General features: G+C 44.2%; 1 protein-coding gene across 2 annotated transcripts in view; it reads left to right on the forward strand.

Annotated features, from left to right (window-relative positions):
• The first annotated feature begins 7,067 nt into the window (after positions 1-7,067).
• LOC102017649 (chromosome unknown open reading frame, human C17orf85) overlaps positions 7,068-18,372 on the forward strand; it is a 31,407-nt gene continuing 20,102 nt past the window's right edge. For both annotated transcript variants that reach the window (XM_005399706.2, XM_005399707.2), the window contains exons 1-3: positions 7,068-7,348; positions 9,481-9,546; positions 11,970-12,075. In XM_005399706.2, the coding sequence (XP_005399763.1) occupies positions 7,166-7,348; positions 9,481-9,546; positions 11,970-12,075 (355 nt within the window). In that variant the 5' untranslated portion in view covers positions 7,068-7,165. The remainder of the gene's footprint in view (positions 7,349-9,480; positions 9,547-11,969; positions 12,076-18,372) is intronic.

Below are 18,372 nucleotides of genomic sequence, written 5' to 3' on the forward strand. Positions count from 1 at the left end.
ACCCACACTTAGCACAGGGCCCTCGCTCCAAGGACCTTTGCATGGGCTCATGGCGTTCCATCCCCAGCAGGACTGATGGCTGGTTGTCCTAGCCATGGTCCATACAGTTACTGATGTGCTCTGTACGCTGACTTTCCTTCATCGTTTGGTCTCCTCTAGGACACACCCCTTCACCCACACACTCACATATGTGATCTTTGCACAGGTCTATCCTGAAGGAATGGAACCAGATCAAAACAGCAGGGCACTGGTTCAACCTCTCCTCCCTTGGTTTCATCCAGAGGCCAGGGAGGCTGGTGCCTGAGGTACCCGAGCCTTACAGAGGGGATTCCCCTTGCTCTCAGGTCTCCTCTCTCTCCTTCAAGGCACTCAGTGCCAATATCCACCTGCTTCCCCAGACCCCCACCCCCATGCTGAGAAAGCGCTCCCTCTCTGGTCTGCCTGTCTCCCTCCCCATTCCCCCATTCAGTCAGGAGCAGATCCCTGCCTGGCAACTCACTGGAATCTCCTCCAGAGCTTTTAAAAATCTTGAGGCAAATCTTCCCCCACACCTGACTGATCCAAATGTTCTGGGATGTCGTGTGGGTGTCCGAATTGTTTTTAATCTATATACTTTATTATTTTCTAAAGATTTTAGGTTTACATAAAAGTGAAGCAGAAAATACAGACAGTTCCTATATACCTCCTCAACCTCTGTCTCCTGCCTCCCAGGTGTCCCGATTATTACCACATTGCACGGTGTGCTATATTTGTTGTAGTTGATGAATCAGTATTGACACATTATTATTAACTAAAATCCACAGCTCACTTTAGGGCTCACTCTTTGTGCTTCTATTCTATGCATTTAGACAAGTGTATGAGGACATGGATCCACCATTACAGAATAAAACTGCATAGTTTTGCTGCCCTAAAAATCCCATTCTCCACCTATGCATCTCTTCCTGCTCCTCCCAACAATCACCGACCCTTTTAGGAGGTATTACAGGGCTGGGGATATAGCTCAGGGGCACAAGCGCCTGCCTGGCAAGCGCAAGGTCCTGAGTTTGATTCCTGGTACAAAAAAAACAAAAAAAAAAACAAACTACAAAAGAAAATAGATTTTATTAGATTTGTGTTTTCCACAGTGTCATACAGGTCACATCATACAGCATGTACCTTTCCACTCCCAGGTAATTTCAGTAAGGAGTAAGAACAGACATGAACAGTTCTGGTCGAAGATTTGGTAAAGAGGGGTGGTAGATCTGGTGCTCTATGTTCCTCAATCTAGTGTGGGCAGAGGCCTCATCTCCTTTGTTATATCCATCCACCTTTCCATGCATCCATGCATCTATCCATCCATCCTTTAAATGTCTGTTCAGGGCCTTCTGTAATCAGGCACTGGGTTAGACACTGAGCTCAATCAACACAGTTCCTGCTCTCAAGGATCTTACGTCCATCGCAGCAGACAGGCATTGGTCAAGTTGCCAGGCAACTTGATGATTTTGAGGCACAGATGATTTTAAACTTACATGGATGCTTTATAGGAAAGGCTCATGGCAAGCAGCTGAGAGTAGCTGCTGAGAGTGGCTGGGGAGGCTTCCCAGAGGAAGGAAGGCTCTGGTTTAGATCTGAAGTTGAAGAACTAACTAGGTCACCAGTAATGGAGGCAGGAGAAGAAAGCTCTAGAGAGACCAACTTGTACAAAGGCCCTGTGGCAGGAGAAATCACAAAGCTTCCCAAGAGCTGAAGTGACAGTGTTAGGAATGAGAAGGGAATAGTGAAGATAAAGCTGGAGGGTAGATAGGAGCTGATAATGTTTGCTGAAAAGATCGCTCTGGTTACAGTGCAGAAGGGTGGGAGTGGAAGAGCCAGAAAAACAGACTCATTAGCAGTCCACTGCAGACAAGACAAGAGACAATATGATGGTGGCCAAGGTGGGAGGAAGTCAAGGGGTAGGTGAGGAGATAGAAAGAAGTAGAAAGACTCGAGGCATATGCAGGAGGCCAGACTGACACAATGCATGACCTGGCTGTGGGGCGGGAGAGGAAGGGGTCGAGGGTGGCTCCTGGCTCCAGCATGCCTGCTGGATGGACTCTCAAGGAGGCAGGAAACCGGGAACAGACCCAGCAGACTGAGTCTGAGGTGCCTTGAAGCCTTCAAGGGGCGCTAGCCGCAGGCAACAGGACAAGCTGGTCTGGAGCTCAGAGGAAAGAATACAGCAAACAGAAGCGCGGGGTCCTCAGGGTGCTGATGGCAGTGGGGTTGGAAGCCATGAGTGTGCTGAGACAGCCTGGGGAGTGAGCATGGGGTGAGAAGAGCAGGCTTCAGGTTGAGCCCCGAGGACTGTCACTGTTGGGGGTGGACAGGACCTGTGAACACATCTGCGCAGGGGTGGCCAGGAGGTCAAAGGGGAATCAAGTGCGACATTGTTACAGAAGGGTGTGCATGGTTTCCAGGACGGAGTGGACACCAGCGTCCATGCTGCTGAGCAGTCAGGGGCGATGGGGTGGGGAGAGAAGTGAGGGAAGAGGCCTGGTGAGAATTTAGCTTTGAAGCCAGGCGTGGTGGCACATGCCTGTAATTCCAGCACTTGGGAGGCTGAGGCAGGAGGATTGTTGAGAGTTTGAGACCAGCCTGGGCTACAAAGCGAGCTCAAGGTCAGCCTGAACTGCATGGTGAGACCCTGTCTCAAAAAGACAAAAAAAAAAAAAAAAAAGAATTTAGCTTTGGTGTGTAGGGGCCATGAGCAGGGACACAGCCCTCTGGGGCCGCCTGTGTCATAACCTTCTTTTTAACTGTGGAACTCTTCTTTAACTACTGATCTGTTTGTGTACCAAAGACAGAAGGGAACTGTAGGGTGTGGGGAGAGGGGTTATGTGTGCCTGATTTCAAACTGCATTAAAGAACATCTCTTTTATGGGAAGTGGGAGTAAAAAGAATTAAGATGTGTTGTGTACATGTACTAGCTCTCTACGGTGAATTTACATAATCATTACATACTGTGATCATGTACTGGTCCAAGTAAAAATTTTTAAATTTTAAAAAAGCATACTAACCCTCAAGCAGCATCTGATTGCACCCTAAAAGCTTGTATTACCTTCTGATGGCTTTGCCCTTTCTTACCCCAGGAGACGAGGGCTTCTACTATTTTTATTTGCCTCCTGTATTTGCCTGGGTAGGAGGGGGAAAGGAAAGAAGTGGCTAGATTACAGTTAAAGGGGGAAAAAAAAGAACCTTTCAGAAGACACTGTTAATACCTTCTCTCTTTTTCTTTAATCTTTTTTTTTTTTTGGCACCAGGAATCGAACTCAGGACTTTGCCCTTGCCAGGCAGGCGCTGTGCTGCTGAGCTACCTTCCCGACCTCCCTCCTCTTGCCCCCTAACCTCTCGTTCACACACTTCTCAAAAGAGTTCTCCCCACTGCCTCAACTCCCACTCTCCTCTGCCTCCATCATGGACACGGGTCCCTTCAAACTTGCCAATGGCAAACAGACTTCCAGATCCAAGCCAAGTTCCAACATGAACTTGTGGGTGCATTTGACACTCTATCTATCCCTTCTTAAGTCTCTCTCCAAGGTCCCACTACCCTGGTTTCATCATTTAAGGAAAAATAGCCAGACTTTGCACGACGAGCAACACCAAGTAGTGTCTGGCATTATGCAACATTCCCATTCCTCCTAGGGATCATGTTATTCTCTCATTCTCTCTGTCTCTCTCTCTGTTTTTGAGACAGGGTCTCTCTATGTAGTCCAGGCTGGCCCTGACTGACTTGCAAACCTCTTGCCTCAGCCTCCTGAATGCTGGGTTTATAGGTTTGCACTACCATAACGAACTGACAGATCATCTGATTCTCTAGGGGGAAGTCTTTGTTAGACTTCCTATAGACTATTGATTAGAATATTTTACAGCTCTTGAGAGTAGAAGCTAATTTATAAACATTTCATAACAGATACATAATTCTTGGCAATGTAAGTATCTCCTGTCTGGTAGAATAGTGAACCACAAAGATTATAGTTTCTTGCCGTGTAGGGTGTTCACCTGTCTTATGAAATCATTTTAACACTCTTTTGCCCAATCAATTCAGCATCCACTACTGAATTAACTAGTCTTCACATCTTACTGTTTTTCTTTATTCATAAATGAATGGATAAAAGCTTCGAGCGTTGGCTATGCAGCTTAGTGGTACAGTACTTTTTTGTTTTGTTTTGTTTTTTTGGTTTTTCTCTGGTACCGGGAACTGAACTCACGACCTTGCGCTTGCCAGGCAGGCGCTTTGCAGCTGAGCTAAATCCCCAGCCCCTGGTACAGTACTTATGTAGCATGTGAGGGGCACTAATGTTTGATCCCAGTACTACAAAACAAACACATATATATATATATATTTGGGTATACTTTATTTTTTTTTGAGAGTCATGTTTTTTAACTTTTTGAAAATTATTCTTTACATTCTCCTAAACTCTCCATGGCTCCACCTCAGCAGGCTATGCCGAGGATAGGGGGCCGGGGCTGAGCTGTGTGACTATCTTAGTCACTCTTCTTGTTGCTGGGACTCAGTACCTGACACCAACAAATTGAAAGAGGAGAGGTTTGTTGTGGCTCACCCCTTGGCCCATAGTCAGTTGGCTCCAAGGCTGGACATCAGAGCAGAAGGGCCTGGCGGAGGAAAAGCTGCTCATGTTAAGGGAGTCAGGAACCAGAGAGCCAAGAGAGAGGATGTACCCTTCGGGGCCACACTTCTCAGTGACCTGCCCCTTCGGAACAGGCCCCACCTCCTAACACCACACTCAGCTATAACGTCCCCCGTGATTCAATCTCTTTGCAAAAGCCCCACCTATGAGTACCTGAGGCTTTGGCGGGCACATCCACATGTAAACCTAACAGTGACTCACTAGGGAAAAGCATAAAAGGCTTTCCTGACAGGAGCTCTAGTGTCCTGTCAGGACTGCCTTGGTTTGCGTGGGGTTCCAGAATTACCTGCCAGGTCTGAGGTTGGGTCTCCTCTGAACTGCACTGGGGTGCAATGGAGGGTCCTCTGGGTATCAAATCCTCAAGTAGCAGGACCCTTGCTCAGCACAGAGGGGAGCCTTCTCAGCCTTCTGGACTGGCCTGCTGATGTCCATTGCAGAGGAGGGAATGCTTCTTCCTCTCCCATCCCCAACTCCTATGGTCCTAGAAAACCAGTGGAATAAGGGGGCGTGAGACCCTCACCCATAGCTAGCCACCTCATGCACAAATTTCTTTTGAAATGCTTTTTTAAAAAAAATGTGCTTGGGCTGGGGATATAGCTCAGTGGCATAAGCACCTGCCTGGCAAGCGCAAGGTCCTGAGTTTGATTCCTGGTATGAAAAAAATAAAAAAAAAAAATGTGCTCTATGCATTCAATCCAACTTTGTAACTATTTTGTTACTTTCACTAAGCAAAACCAGCCTTTTAATAAATTCCATCTTGTATTTGTCCTGTTGTTTAGCCCCAATTTAAGAAAAACTAAGATGTACTGTTCTACTTGTGTTGGGTTCCGCATCTAACATATAACCTCATTTAACCCCTGAAACCTTCTCTGTAGGTGTGTGACACAGTTCTAGCTTACTGTTGAAGGAATTCAGACTTAAAGAGTTAAATGACTTGCCCAGGATCACACGTGGTATCTCATTCTGCTGATGGTCTTCCTTGATTTATAATTATTTATTCCTCCATAAGCAGGTCTAGTGGGGCCTCAAAGACTTACCCACCTCTTCCTCAGCTGGGAAGATCGGCTCAGGAGGGGCCAGAAATAGCCCAAGGTTACATGGAGAGGAAGCTGCAAAAATAGGTCTCAAGCCCGGCGTGGTGGCGCACGCCTGTAATCCCAGCAGTCGGGAGGCTGAGGTAGGAGGATCGTTGTGAGTTTGAGACCAGCCTGGGCTACAAAGTGAGTTCAAGGCCAGCCTGAACTGCATAGCGAGGCCCTGTCTCAAAAAAAGAAACAAAAGAAAAAGATCTCAAAGCAAAAACTGAGCAGGGGTACGCCCACACAAGCCAAGGCACGCCCTTTCCCAACCCTGCTCTTGTCAAAAATAGTTACAGAAAATCAAGCTCAAGGTCTGCTGTGGATGGAGGTCCCAGCAGTCATGAAACTGGGGTTTGAACTCTGGCCTTTGGGCTGGTCACCACTCTCTTGGGGCGAAGTATACCAACTTTTTACTTTTTTTTTTTTCTGGTACTGGGAATCAAACTCACGACCCTCGGCTTGCCAGGCAGGCGCTGTGCCGCTGAGCTAAATACCCAGCCCCTCCAACTTTTTAAGTATACAAAATGGGTTAATTACTGGAGAACTGGAAAGAGTCAGCGTTTACAAGGCAATCAACTATTTATTAACCTATAGATTGTCAAGAGGTGATAGACCAAAGGCCATTCTGGGCTCAGGAGCCGCACTGTCTGGGCTCAGATCCACGTTTTTGTTGTTGTTGTTGTTTTTGTCTTTTTGAGGCAGGGTCTCACTATGCAGTTCAGGCTGGCCTTGAGCACACTTTGTAGCCCAAGCTGGTCTGGAACTCGCAATGATCCTCCTGCCTCAGCCTCCCGAGTGCTGGGATTACAAGCGTGCGCCACCACGCATGGCTTGGATCCATGTTTTAATCCTTTAAGCAACCTGTTTTAATCCTTTAAGCAAACTGGGTAAATTTCTATGCCTCAGTTTCCTTATGTGAAATGAAGATAATAGAGAATAGACTCATAAAATTATTGTAAGGGTTCAAGGGCTTGGAAGTGTCTGAAACATAGTGTCCCATAGGATTTAGCTTTATTGGGGCTGGGGATTTAGCCCAGCGGCACAGCACCTGCCTGGCAAACGCAAGATCGTGAGTTCGATTCCCGGTACCGGAAGAAAAACCAAACCAAACCAAAAAAAAAAAGGATCTAGCTTCACTTACAGGTTTACTCTTTATGGGGCGGGTATTTTGTAAGCCCCAGAAGACAAGGGTCTCTTCCAGGCCCCGCCCCCGCCCGGTCCCGCCTTCTCACCGGATCCCACCCCAAGCCCGCCCGGGTTCCTCCTGCCTACCAGGGGGCGGTGGTGCTGACGGCGGCTTTCAGGACGAAGTAGACGGCACTCTAGGGAACAGCAGTGCTTCTCTGTGGCCGATGGAGGCGGCGCTCTAGCCGGCCTGTGTGCTGGGAGAATTCTCAGTGGTGCGGCCGGCGGGCAGCGATGGCGGCCGTGCGCGGCCTGCGAGTGTCGGTGAAGGCAGAGGCCCCCGTGGGTGCAGCTCTGGGGCTTCCGTCGCCTGAAGTGGAGTCCGGCTTGGAGCGTGGTGAGCCGGAGCCCATGGAAGTGGAAGAGGGCGAGCTAGAGATCGTGCCGGTGCGGCGCTCTCTAAAGGAACTGATCCCGGTACGGGCAGGGGGCGGGGGACGGGGGGTGAGGAGGAGGTCGCGGAGCGATCGCCCCGACCGACGGGGACCGGAAGGGGAGGTGGCCCGGGTCCCACCCGGGGAAGTTGGGGGAGGGAGATGGAGCGCGGGCGTCGGGGGCCGGAGGACGGGTTTAAGGCGAGACCCCGAGCGAGATAAAGGACGCCGGGGCGCCGGAAATGGGTGTTGAGAGGGCTGGAGGTGGGGTGATCGGGGAGAGAGTTGAAGACACCCCATCGCAGCCCCTCCGAGCCATGATGTGCTAGGGAGTGAGTGAGCAGGGGCTAGGGTTGAGATAAACGGGGAGTCCCGGGCGGGAACAGAACCTGGAGCGGCCCAGAAGGAGCCGTTCTGTGCACCCGCATCCAAGTCTCCTTGTAGGTCCTGCTCCTGTGGAGTTGGTGTCTGTTAAATATGGCACTCGTTCTTTCTCTTGGAAAAGCTGGACCTGACAGTCTCAGGCACTGTTACTGTTGTGACTTAAGGGTCATCTTGCGTCCGCGCATTTCCGTTGCTCTGTAGCCCCTACCTCGTAGCCCTAGCATCTGACCCGCAGTGAAGTCAAATTATCAGGACCGCTACGTCCCTTCGTCTCTCTTTTACCACTGCGGGAATGATCAGGTATGTTTTGCTGTGGTTTGGAAGTCCTATGTCCAGTTAGGCCTGGCCATCGGTATCACACATCAGCTTTTTAAAAACAGTATGTCAGCAAATCTTGTTTTTTAAACTGAAGTTGTGGCAAAAGACTAAGTTAGGATGCTTAGTGATTAGCAAATGATCATGAGTGTGGCGTCAATTAACATAATGGCATTTTGCCATTTGCTACATTGTTTTATTTAAATATCACTGCAGTTGTAACATAAGTATCAACATCCATTCATTCAGGTCAACATATTTGTATCCAGTCACCCACTGTATGTTAGGCGTATTTCTGCGTTCTGCGTGCCTGATCAACATCAAGATCAAATTCCCTCCTGGAGTTTAAGTTCTAGTGGGGACACAGTAGATGAATGATTTCCATTAGTGTTAAGTTCTATGAAGACGATAAACATGTTAGTGGGTAGAAAATACAGGGGTTTGCAGAGCATCAAGCAGAAGGTGATAGGATGGCCGGAGAAGTCCTCTGAGATGGTGACATTTAAACAGAGCTGGGGGCTGGGGACTTAGCTCGGCGGCAAAAGCGCCTGCCTGGCAAGCGCAAGGTCGTGAGTTCGGTTCCCGGTACCGGAGAAAAACCAAAAAAAAAAAAAAAAAAAAAAAAAAACAGAGCTGTAAATGACAAAAAGGAGTCAACCATGTGCAGATTGGAAGGGAATGTTCCCAGCAGGGACAACAAACATCAGGCTCTGAGATGGGAACAAGATTGTTTTGTTGGAGAAATGTTTTGTTGGGAGAGCAGAAAAAAAGATCAGAAAGATAAGCTTGGAGGCAACCAAGGCCCAGACCGGCCCAGGAAATTGTACATATAGTGTGGGAAGTATCGGAACTGAGAGTTTGGTCCCTGTTCACATCCCGTCCTCTTTTCATTGCACTCTGCTGTGTTTTCCCCCAGGAATTCTAGGTGGGCCGGTCTTCCTGCATTTGGATGGGGGCTTGTGCTCCACCTGGTGGCCTTGCATGGGCATTTTTGTCCCGTCTGCATTTGGGGAAATCAATGACTGTGCCTCATCTTTTATTTATTTATTTATTTATTTGGTCTTTTTGAGACAGGGTCTCGCTATGCAATTCAGGCTGACCTTGAGCTCGCTTTGTAGCCCAGGCTGGCCTCGAACTTGCAACGATCCTCCTGCCTCAGCCTCCCAAGTGCTGAGATTACAGGTGTGTGCAGTGCCTCATCTTTGACATTTTTCATAAAATCATTTAGATTTTCATTTACTTGGATACCTTCAGTTGTTGGAATATTTAAGATTTTAGACAGGAAAAAGACTTCTTATGGGAGTGGTTGATTTCTACTGTGGAGTCTTGGGAAAGGCTTCTTAATGAGGGGTTGTCCTGGGTGGGGAAGGGTTGCTGAAGAGGATGACTTGAAAGTGAACCAGTTATCGGACTGCCTTTTATTTGGATTTTTCCTCAGTTGCTGTCAGGATTTCTCACCCTTCCTCTTTATGTTAGGACACAAGCAGAAGATATGAAAACAAGGCTGGCAGCTTCATCACTGGAATTGATGTCACCTCCAAGGTAAGACACACCATGATTCCTTCAATTTGATAAGCTGGTGAACTTAATGAACTTGGTCCCTAGGATAAGCAGAACAATAAGTATTCTTTATCTCCTTTTTTTTTGTTGCTAGATTTTAAATCTTAAAAAAAAAACAACACAACACCTTTTTGTTCTACAATGATACTTCATGTATTCTGAAAACATCCAGGGACCATTTTGTATTTTTTCATCCACAAAAAGATAAAATCACTATACCTAGGTGCCTGTACTTAGCCAATTCTGGGAAAGAATTCTCTACCGGGAATGGTTTTTAAAAATACTGTGTTTAGCCCATCATGGTTGCTCACATATGTAATACCAGCACTTGGATGGCTGAGGCAGTAGGATCATGTGAGTTTGAGACCAGCCTGGGCTACATAGTGAGTTCAAGGGCAGCCTGAACTGCATAGCGAGACCCTGTCTCAAACACAACAGCAGCAACAACAATAGCAACAGAAAAACCTCAGAAAACAAATCTAAAATAAAATTTAATAAATAAATAAATAAATAAATAAATTACTACGTTCTTTCTTGAAAAATGTGTGCTGTTTCTGTTTGAATAAAACAAAACGTGGAAAGCACCTAGCATGTTTGGCTGTTAGTAAATGTTTTTATTCCTTACCAGTTGCAGACTTAGAAAAATAAGATTTCTTGACTGTGTATCTGTCTAAACTTTGAAAGCCAAGTCAACTGAATTATTCTCAGTACCTGAGAATATTGCCTTTTATCTAGTGATAGCATAGCACCACTTTTATGTAACACCTGAGTGAATGAAACCTGTTATTTTCCTTGTCAATAGTCAATACATATTTAATCCAGATTAGACATTTCCCCCCTCACTTAAATATACACAGTTAAGTTTGGAATAGAACTTTGAATTACATTTCTGAATAAAAGTAAGTATTGCTATGTTGGCTGTCTAAAAGCAAAAATAAAAATATATCTTTACAGCCTTTTTATATTTCATCTGTGTTTGTATGTCTTTTTTTATCTTTACAGTACTAGGGGTAGAATCCAGGACCTTTGTGCTGAGCCATGTCCCTAGCCCTTAAAAAGTTTTTTTTTTTAAATTTTGAGACAGGGTCTCAGTAGCTGAGTTGCCCAGGCTGGGCTCAAATTGGTGGCTCCTGCCTTACTGTTCCAGAATGCTGGGATTACAGGTACATGCCACCACACATACCTCTGTCTCAGATTTCTTAAAGGCCAAAAGTAAAAGCTTTTCTCCGGTATGGTTTTTAGACATACAAGAAAATAGAATAAAGTGGAAAGGTTTTCGTATTGTAATTGAAAAAGGAGTAGACGTTTTCTAATCCTACATTATTTGCCTACATTATATGCCATTAAATGGGAGAAAGATCTGTAGTCCACAGTTGGTGCTTAAATTGCTACTGAAGGAAAATAGATTGTTGTTTGTAGTAGGAGTACTTCAGTGAAGAGAATTAGCATAACATTGGGAGTAACTGAAGTGTTGCTGCTTTACCAATCCCCACAAGCTTTGCAGAATCAGACCTTCAATTAGTGTGGCAAAGTCAGTATACAATTAGTGAAGGATTCTTAAGAGCCATTAGAAAGCCACAGTTGGACCTGGATTTATTTTAGCTCTTGGAAGAAACTTATAATACTGATTATTTTTTCAGTGAAGTGTCAGTGCGTGTCACTTAAAAATGAAAACTGGCAATTCTGTGGACTCAAGCCTAGAATAGAGGAGGGTTTCTTTGCTTCGGTGTTATTTTTATTTTTATTTTTATTTTTTTTTTGGTTTTTCTCCGGTACCGGGAACCGAACTCACGACCTTGCGCTTGCCAGGCAGGCGCTTTTGCCGCTGAGCTAAATCCCCAGCCCGCTTCGGTGTTATTTTTAAATGGAGAACTAGCTTTAGGGAGTGGACTGTTCGGGCAACAGAATGTGGAAGAGCTTGATAGGTGTGATTACCATGCCACAGAAATGTGAAGTGGTGGTGGTGGTGGAGGCTCCTAGAAATAGCACTGAAATCAGAAGATCTGCCCCGAAATACTTTCAGCAAGAATTTTTTACTTTATTGTGCCTCATTTGCCATACCTGGAAAATTGAGATATTGAGATCATTGAATTGTAATTTGTTGGCATGATTGCATTTTGATAATGAATGTCAAAAAACTTCGTGAACACCCATTGTATCGCTTCTATGTTCCAAGCACAGTGATAGGCTATGATAGGATGGAGATAACTACAAATTATAGGAGTGATAATATATATCCACATTAAATGTAAATACCCGATTCCTTGTAAAACTCATTCAAAATTCAGTGGTCCTTATTTCTTCTGATTTATTTTAGGGTTGTTACTGATGTATCTTACTGTATTTGGATTTAACTTTCTTCCTCCTCCGTGTTTTACCTCTTTGCCTTTTTCTGTACTTTCCAGGAAGCAATTGAAAAGAAAGAACAGCGAGCAAAGCGCTTCCATTTTCGATCAGAAGTAAATCTTGCCCAGAGAAATGTAGCTTTGGACCGAGATATGATGAAGAAAGGTACAGGGTGTTGTTGGGGAACTTTTCCACACTTGCCAGGAGCGTGACATTTCTTTGTCATTGCCTCCTTCTGGCTTTGCCCTGCCTATCCTATCCTCACCTAAGTACTCCCGAAGGAAGGGACTTGTGAAGTCCCCATTCTTAGGTCATCTGTGTAAAGTTTGAGATGCCATCAGCTGTGTCTCAGATGTGAAAGCTAGAAAAAAAAAAGATTGTCTTTCCTGAGGTGGCCCAGAGAAAGTCACCGGTTGGTGGCAGAGATGAGATGAGAACCTGTGTTTCTGTGGACTCTTAACTCATTTTCTTCCTTTATCATAGAGGCTTTAACTTTTCTTACCTTAAAAGGTAGTAGTAATGCATCACAGTAAGACCTTTTAAAGAAGCTAGAGCAATTTTAGGATTGGTGGAGGAAAACTGTTAGCTCTTGTATTGATAATATGAATGCATGGTAAATGCAAACCACCTAGTAATAGTCTATTATCAGAGAAAGCTAAATTAATCCTGCCCTGGGTTTTAAACTTGCCCCTGCAGTTGAATAGGTGATTTCATTTTATTTTTATTTTTTGTTTTATTAGGGTATTGTGCTCCCTAGCAGTCATCCTGAATTATCATTTGTAGTAATCTGCTCTAGTTTTACCTAACAATTTATATATAAGGGAAGATTGCTCCTTTGTAATGAATCTACATCTTTACTTGTTATTCCACTCTAATACCAATCTTTGAATGCAAGAGTCTTCCTTCTGTTGTATTTGCAAATTTGTTTACAAAGGCACTCAATAGATTGTTCTCTGAATGCGTGTTAAAGTGTGTGTTGTCCTGTGTGAGTTCGTGTAGCCTTGCCTTCTTGATAAAAGAAAAACTAAACATGTTAAATGAATGGAAGGATTGCTACTATTTGTTGGAAACTTGCTTTCTTACCAGACACTGTGCTAAGCATATTACATATTTATTTCTCACAGCATCCCTATAAGGGAGGTTTGTGTGTGTGTGTGTGTGTGTGTGTGTGTATATTTTTTTTCATTACTTTGCAAAGAAGGAAATGGGTTCCAGGAGTTCACTAAATTGCTCAGAGGTATGCAGCTAATAAAGGTAGAATTAGGATTCTAGTCCAGGTTTATCTGACTCAAAAGCCTTGGTCTTGATTCCTTTGGTCTGTTCTTATGTAATACATAGACTCAGATTGTGTCCCTCAGCTGAGCCTACCAGGCAGAGTAGCGTGGATATAATGCTCAACTCTAAAAGCTGCGTTACTTTTTCCTTCTTTGGGAGTTAAGTCAGAAACAGGACCTTGTTTTCCTTGCAGGCTGAGGTTTCAGGCATCTCCTTGAGTGGATTTCTGTTTCAGGAGAAGCCCTATGAAGGCTCTGGACAGCTGTGCAGCTTGGCACTCCTGTGCCTGCATGATCTGGACCAGGCAGACCTTTGAGTCCCTTTCACAGCCCTATAGTTTCACCACACCTGTTGACTTCCCGTCCCAGCCTCTGGTACTGTTCACACCTTTTATTCTGCTCACTGGCCTTGCCTTGTCCGTGCCTCATCTAGTTGAGGCACTGCTTCCTTCATGAAGCATCCCTGATCACATATTTGTAATTCTTCCCCATTTTTGTTGGAGCTCTTTAGAGTGACAGATTTTCCTGAAATCTTTTGTGACTGGGGCATGTTATTAAACCTTTTTACATTTTAGTCTCCTTTCCGTAAATGGGGAATACAATACTTAATAGGATCACTTTTGGAGCTAAGTTTTAATTTTTAAATGATTTTTTTTGGGGTAAAAGTTTGGACAAGCAATTCTGATCTCATAATTCTGAAGATATTCTAAAAACAATAATAGGCCTACCTGGGTGTCAGCTGGGGGAAGGTTGCTCATTTTAAGGAGCAATATTAAAATGTGCCTTAGGCAGGATTGCCTAAGTTCTTAGAACAGTGCCTGACACATAGTAGGCGCCCTATTAATGTTAGTTCTTATCATTATCTGCATTCTCTTCCCCATAAGTAGTCATCTAATTGACCCAACCTCTTGGGTTAATGGGGATGTTGGAGAAGACATCTTGACTTCTGCAGTTATACCAAGCATCAAGTTATTTGTTCTTATTACTAATGCCAGCAGCCATAATAAAAATTCATTTGTTAAATGCTGTGTTCCTGTTACTCAACTATGTGGTTAACTTATTCTTTCAACAGTCCTGTGAGAGGAAGGTATTTATCATTTACATTTTACTGATAAGAAAACTAAGGTTCTGAGAGGACGAGAGACTTGCCCAGGGTCCCGCTGATCTTACTGAACCCTGTATTTCTAATCACCCTGCCAGCATTTGGGAACACGGTCTGGAACATTCTGCATCAGACCATTCTGCATTGAAAGATTTGCTGCTTTTGAATGACTCAGTGTCAAACAGCTACTGTCTCCTTATCTCCAAGGTCAAATCTCTCATGGTTTGAAGGGAACTTTGAGGTCATCTAGACCAATCTCCTGCTCAGCACTGGAAGTCCTTTGGGTCCTTTTGCACCTGCCAGAACACCTAGTGATGGTTACAGGAACCGTTTGTGAAGAAGCCAGCTTTGTCTTTGGATATCTCCTCAGAGTTGAGCATTGCTTTCTAGGAGTTACTATCGAATGGTTGCTGTGTGACTCTTAGAACAACACTGTTAAATTCTTTTTTCTCACAACCCTGCAGGTGATGAAGTACCGGCTTACTGCTTCCTTCCTAAACTTCTGTGTCCTGGCTTCCTGGCTTTCCTTTTTTTCCTTAATGTTTTCTTTATACTGATTTTCTTGTTTTGTTTTGTCATTTGTTTGGTTTTATTTTCTCTGCCTGCTCATTTAATTTCTTTTTATCAGATCAATAAGTCTCCTATTGCCGGGCATGGTGGCGCACACCTGTAATCCCACACTCGGGAAGCAGAGGTAGGATCACCACGAGTACGAGGTCAGCCTTGGCTGCATAGTGAGTTCAGGGCTTGAGTTGCATAGTGAGACCCTGTCCCCCAAACAGGGGGACCCTGTCCCCCCCCCCCGTCCTCCTTTCTGTATTCTTTCCAGTTTCTACATGTCCTGCCTAAGATGAGGTATAAGATGGTAGATGTGATTGGCTTCACGAAGAGAGTAGAAAGACTGTCCTGCCATCTCTGTTTAGCCAGTTCTTAGTGTAGTGCTTATCTTCTGGGCAAAGCATCCAGATCTTTTCTCCTGGAACTGGGCCTACTGAAACAGTCCTTTCCAGGGAGGCTGAAAAGGGAGGCTGCTGTAGGAGAATAGGGTTTGAGGCTGGACTAGACATTTTAGCCAGATCCTGTCTCAAGAAAAGTTTCTTACTTTGTACTGGAGACACTTTAAAAATTACCTTTTCATTTACCCCTATTAAATTATATCTTGTTGATTTCAAGCCTCTGTTTTTACCGTGTACCCTGTTAGATACGTTCCTCAATGTGTCTCCCCTCCTCCTTAATAGCCGTGGCTTCTGCTTCATCCTCTTGTTAGTGAGTGGAGCAGTACCTGAAACCATTAAGCACAGACGCACTGCTTATAGGTCGTACTCTGTTATCAGTCCATATTTCCTCTTTTTGTCGGGAAGAACCGGATTATGTGCCCCAATGAACTTGGGACAGAACACTGTCTGTGCCTTTCTTTGAATTTTTTGACCTAGTAATCCTGTCAAAAAAGAAATGAGGTTAGTGTGGCTTTCTTATTGAACTCATGTCATCTCCTATAGGAAAGACTTGGCTTTCTAAGGGATTATAGATTCTGTGTGATGAGCTACTCTTTTTTTCTTTTTAAATTTCAGAAACTTACAGTAAACTTTTCAGTCTATGGTTTGGAAATTTCCTTTTCCTCAGTTATGAAAATCAGTATGGGATTAGTCCTTCTCAAAACTTTAAGTTACTTCTCTCCTTCCCTGCTGCTTTTTAGAGAGTCTGACTTAATTCTGAAATCTCAGGTCTGTGTTTGAGTCAGCATATTGGGAGGTAATTCTGGACTAGAATGTTTAAATCTGTTAAAACTAATCCTGGGCCGGGGTATAGCTCAGTGGCACAGTGCCTTGCTTGGCAAGTGCAAGGTCCTAAGTTTGATTCCTGGTACCAGAAAACACCAAAAAACAAAAAACTAATCCTTATCCTGTGACCGCCTATCTTGTGTTCTGATTCTTCTCCAGTGGAGCTGCTCTACAGTGCTTAGAAGAGCAAAACAGATCAGCAGCTCTGCCTTTTTTCTTGCATCATCTTCCCATAGCAGTGTTGCTTTAAACACTCAGAAAAAAGAAAGTGTCAGTGCTTTTGATGAGCCTGTTCCCTCTGGACTTTCCTTCATTAGATGTTCTACAAACAGTTCATGTTCACCAAAGATAATTTGGAGAGTAGAGTAAGAAAAATTGCCCACAGTCTAACACCCACACTGTTGTCACCAACATTCTGTGTATTTACTGCGAATCTCTTTTCTGAGCGTGGACTTTCCTTTCATCTTTCCCTTTGTAGTCCTACTGCTTTTTTCCTTTATAGTTGTCAGTCTTTCGTCACTAATTTCCACGTTTCTACCTGGAGTCAGTCTTTAGTTTGTGCTATTCTTGTTTTCTTTGTCATTGTAATTTACTGTTGATCCGTCTCCCGTATGTGTTTGTTCTTTGTGGGTTGTGCCTGGCTAAGTTTTTGTTTGTTTATTTGTTCGTTTTGGTTTTTTGAGACAGGGTCTAGCTATGCAGTTTAAGCCGGCCTTGAACTCACTATGTAGCCCCAGAGTGCCTTAAACTCATGGCAGTCCTCCTGTCTCAGCCTCCCTAGTGCTGGGATTGCAGGTGTGTACCACTATGTGTGGTTCATGGCCTTGAACTCACTATGTAGCCCCAAAATGCCTTAAACTCATGGCAATCCTCCTGTCTCAGCCTCCCTAGTGCCAGGATTGCAGGCGTGTACCACTATGTGTGGTTCATCTAGGTTTGCTGCCTTCTGTTTTCTTGGGGTCACCTTTCATATTGAGTTGTTGTATTTGGTGTCTTCTGACTTCCTTAGCCTAATTTAAGGCCTTGGAGTTGATTCTGGGTTTTTGAAATCTGCTCTCCTAAAGACTTGAGTTTTGTGTTTTTCTGTCCGTCATTATCATCTTCTCTCTGTGTAGAACATCCAGGAACACCCTGAGCTCACAGCTTATCATCAGCCCTTGATATATGTACTGTTCTCATCTTCCATTGTATCTCTTCGTGACCCCCTCAGCACTTCGCCCTTTCTCATTGGTTGGGCATGAGTCTAGCCGCCTTCTTTGTTACTTTGTTTTATATCTCACAGTGACATTGTCAGCAAGGTGAGGGTCTTGTCCTTTGGTGGTCATCCATTGAATCTTGTTTTTAACAAAGTTTCCAATTGTACTGGATCTTGCACTGTCAGTTTGGTTCTTTTGAGAAAGAACCTTTCTTTTCTACCAGCTGAGACTGGTTTATCTCTGTAGTGATAATGCTTTTGCATCCCCCCTCACCTTTGCCTGCTTCTTTTGAGCAAAATTATACATTGCCCAATTTTCAATATGTATATCATTTTGTCTAAATTAAAATAAACATCTTTAGCCAGAAGTTTTGTTCTTTACAGTTTTTCCTTTTTGTGTTTAAGCTGTTTTCTCACATGTAGATCCTTTTTTTCCTTAATGTTTTCTTTATACTGATTTTCTTGTTTTGTTTTGTCATTTGTTTGGTTTTGTTTTCTCTGCCTGCTCATTTAATTTCTTTTTATCAGATCAATAAGTCTCCTATTGCCGGGCATGGTGGCGCACACCTGTAATCCCACACTCGGGAAGCAGAGGTAGGATCACCACGAGTACGAGGTCAGCCTTGGCTGCATAGTGAATTCAGGGCTTGAGTTGCATAGTGAGACCCTGTCCCCCAAACAAACAAAATGAAACAAGCTTGGTAATGGCATTTGTTACTGGAGTTATTTGTATTTCTGTGAGATTAGTGATATTGAACGTTTAAAAAAAAAAACCTTTTAGCCATTTGCATGTCTTTTAAGAAATTTATTGAGGTCTATTACTTCCCTCCCCCTTCGTTTTTTACAGCGTTGGAAATCAGGCTCCGCCTACCACATGCCCGGCACAAATATGCTACCACTGGGCCACAGCTGCGGTCTCCCTATATTTTAATTGTATTACTTGAGTTTTTTGAGTTTTGGAGTTCCTACATATCCTCATTATAAACTGATTGTCCAATGTGTAGTTTAGAAACATTTTCTCCCATTCCGTGGTTGTCTCTTCATTCTTGTTTCCCTGAAGTGTTTTCACTTTTTTTTTTTTAGTACTTAGTTTCAGTGTTCAGGCCTTAC

This window comes from Chinchilla lanigera, unplaced genomic scaffold (assembly GCF_000276665.1).
Source record: "Chinchilla lanigera isolate Chin_1 unplaced genomic scaffold, ChiLan1.0 scaffold00066, whole genome shotgun sequence".
Classification (NCBI taxonomy): domain Eukaryota; kingdom Metazoa; phylum Chordata; class Mammalia; order Rodentia; family Chinchillidae; genus Chinchilla; species Chinchilla lanigera.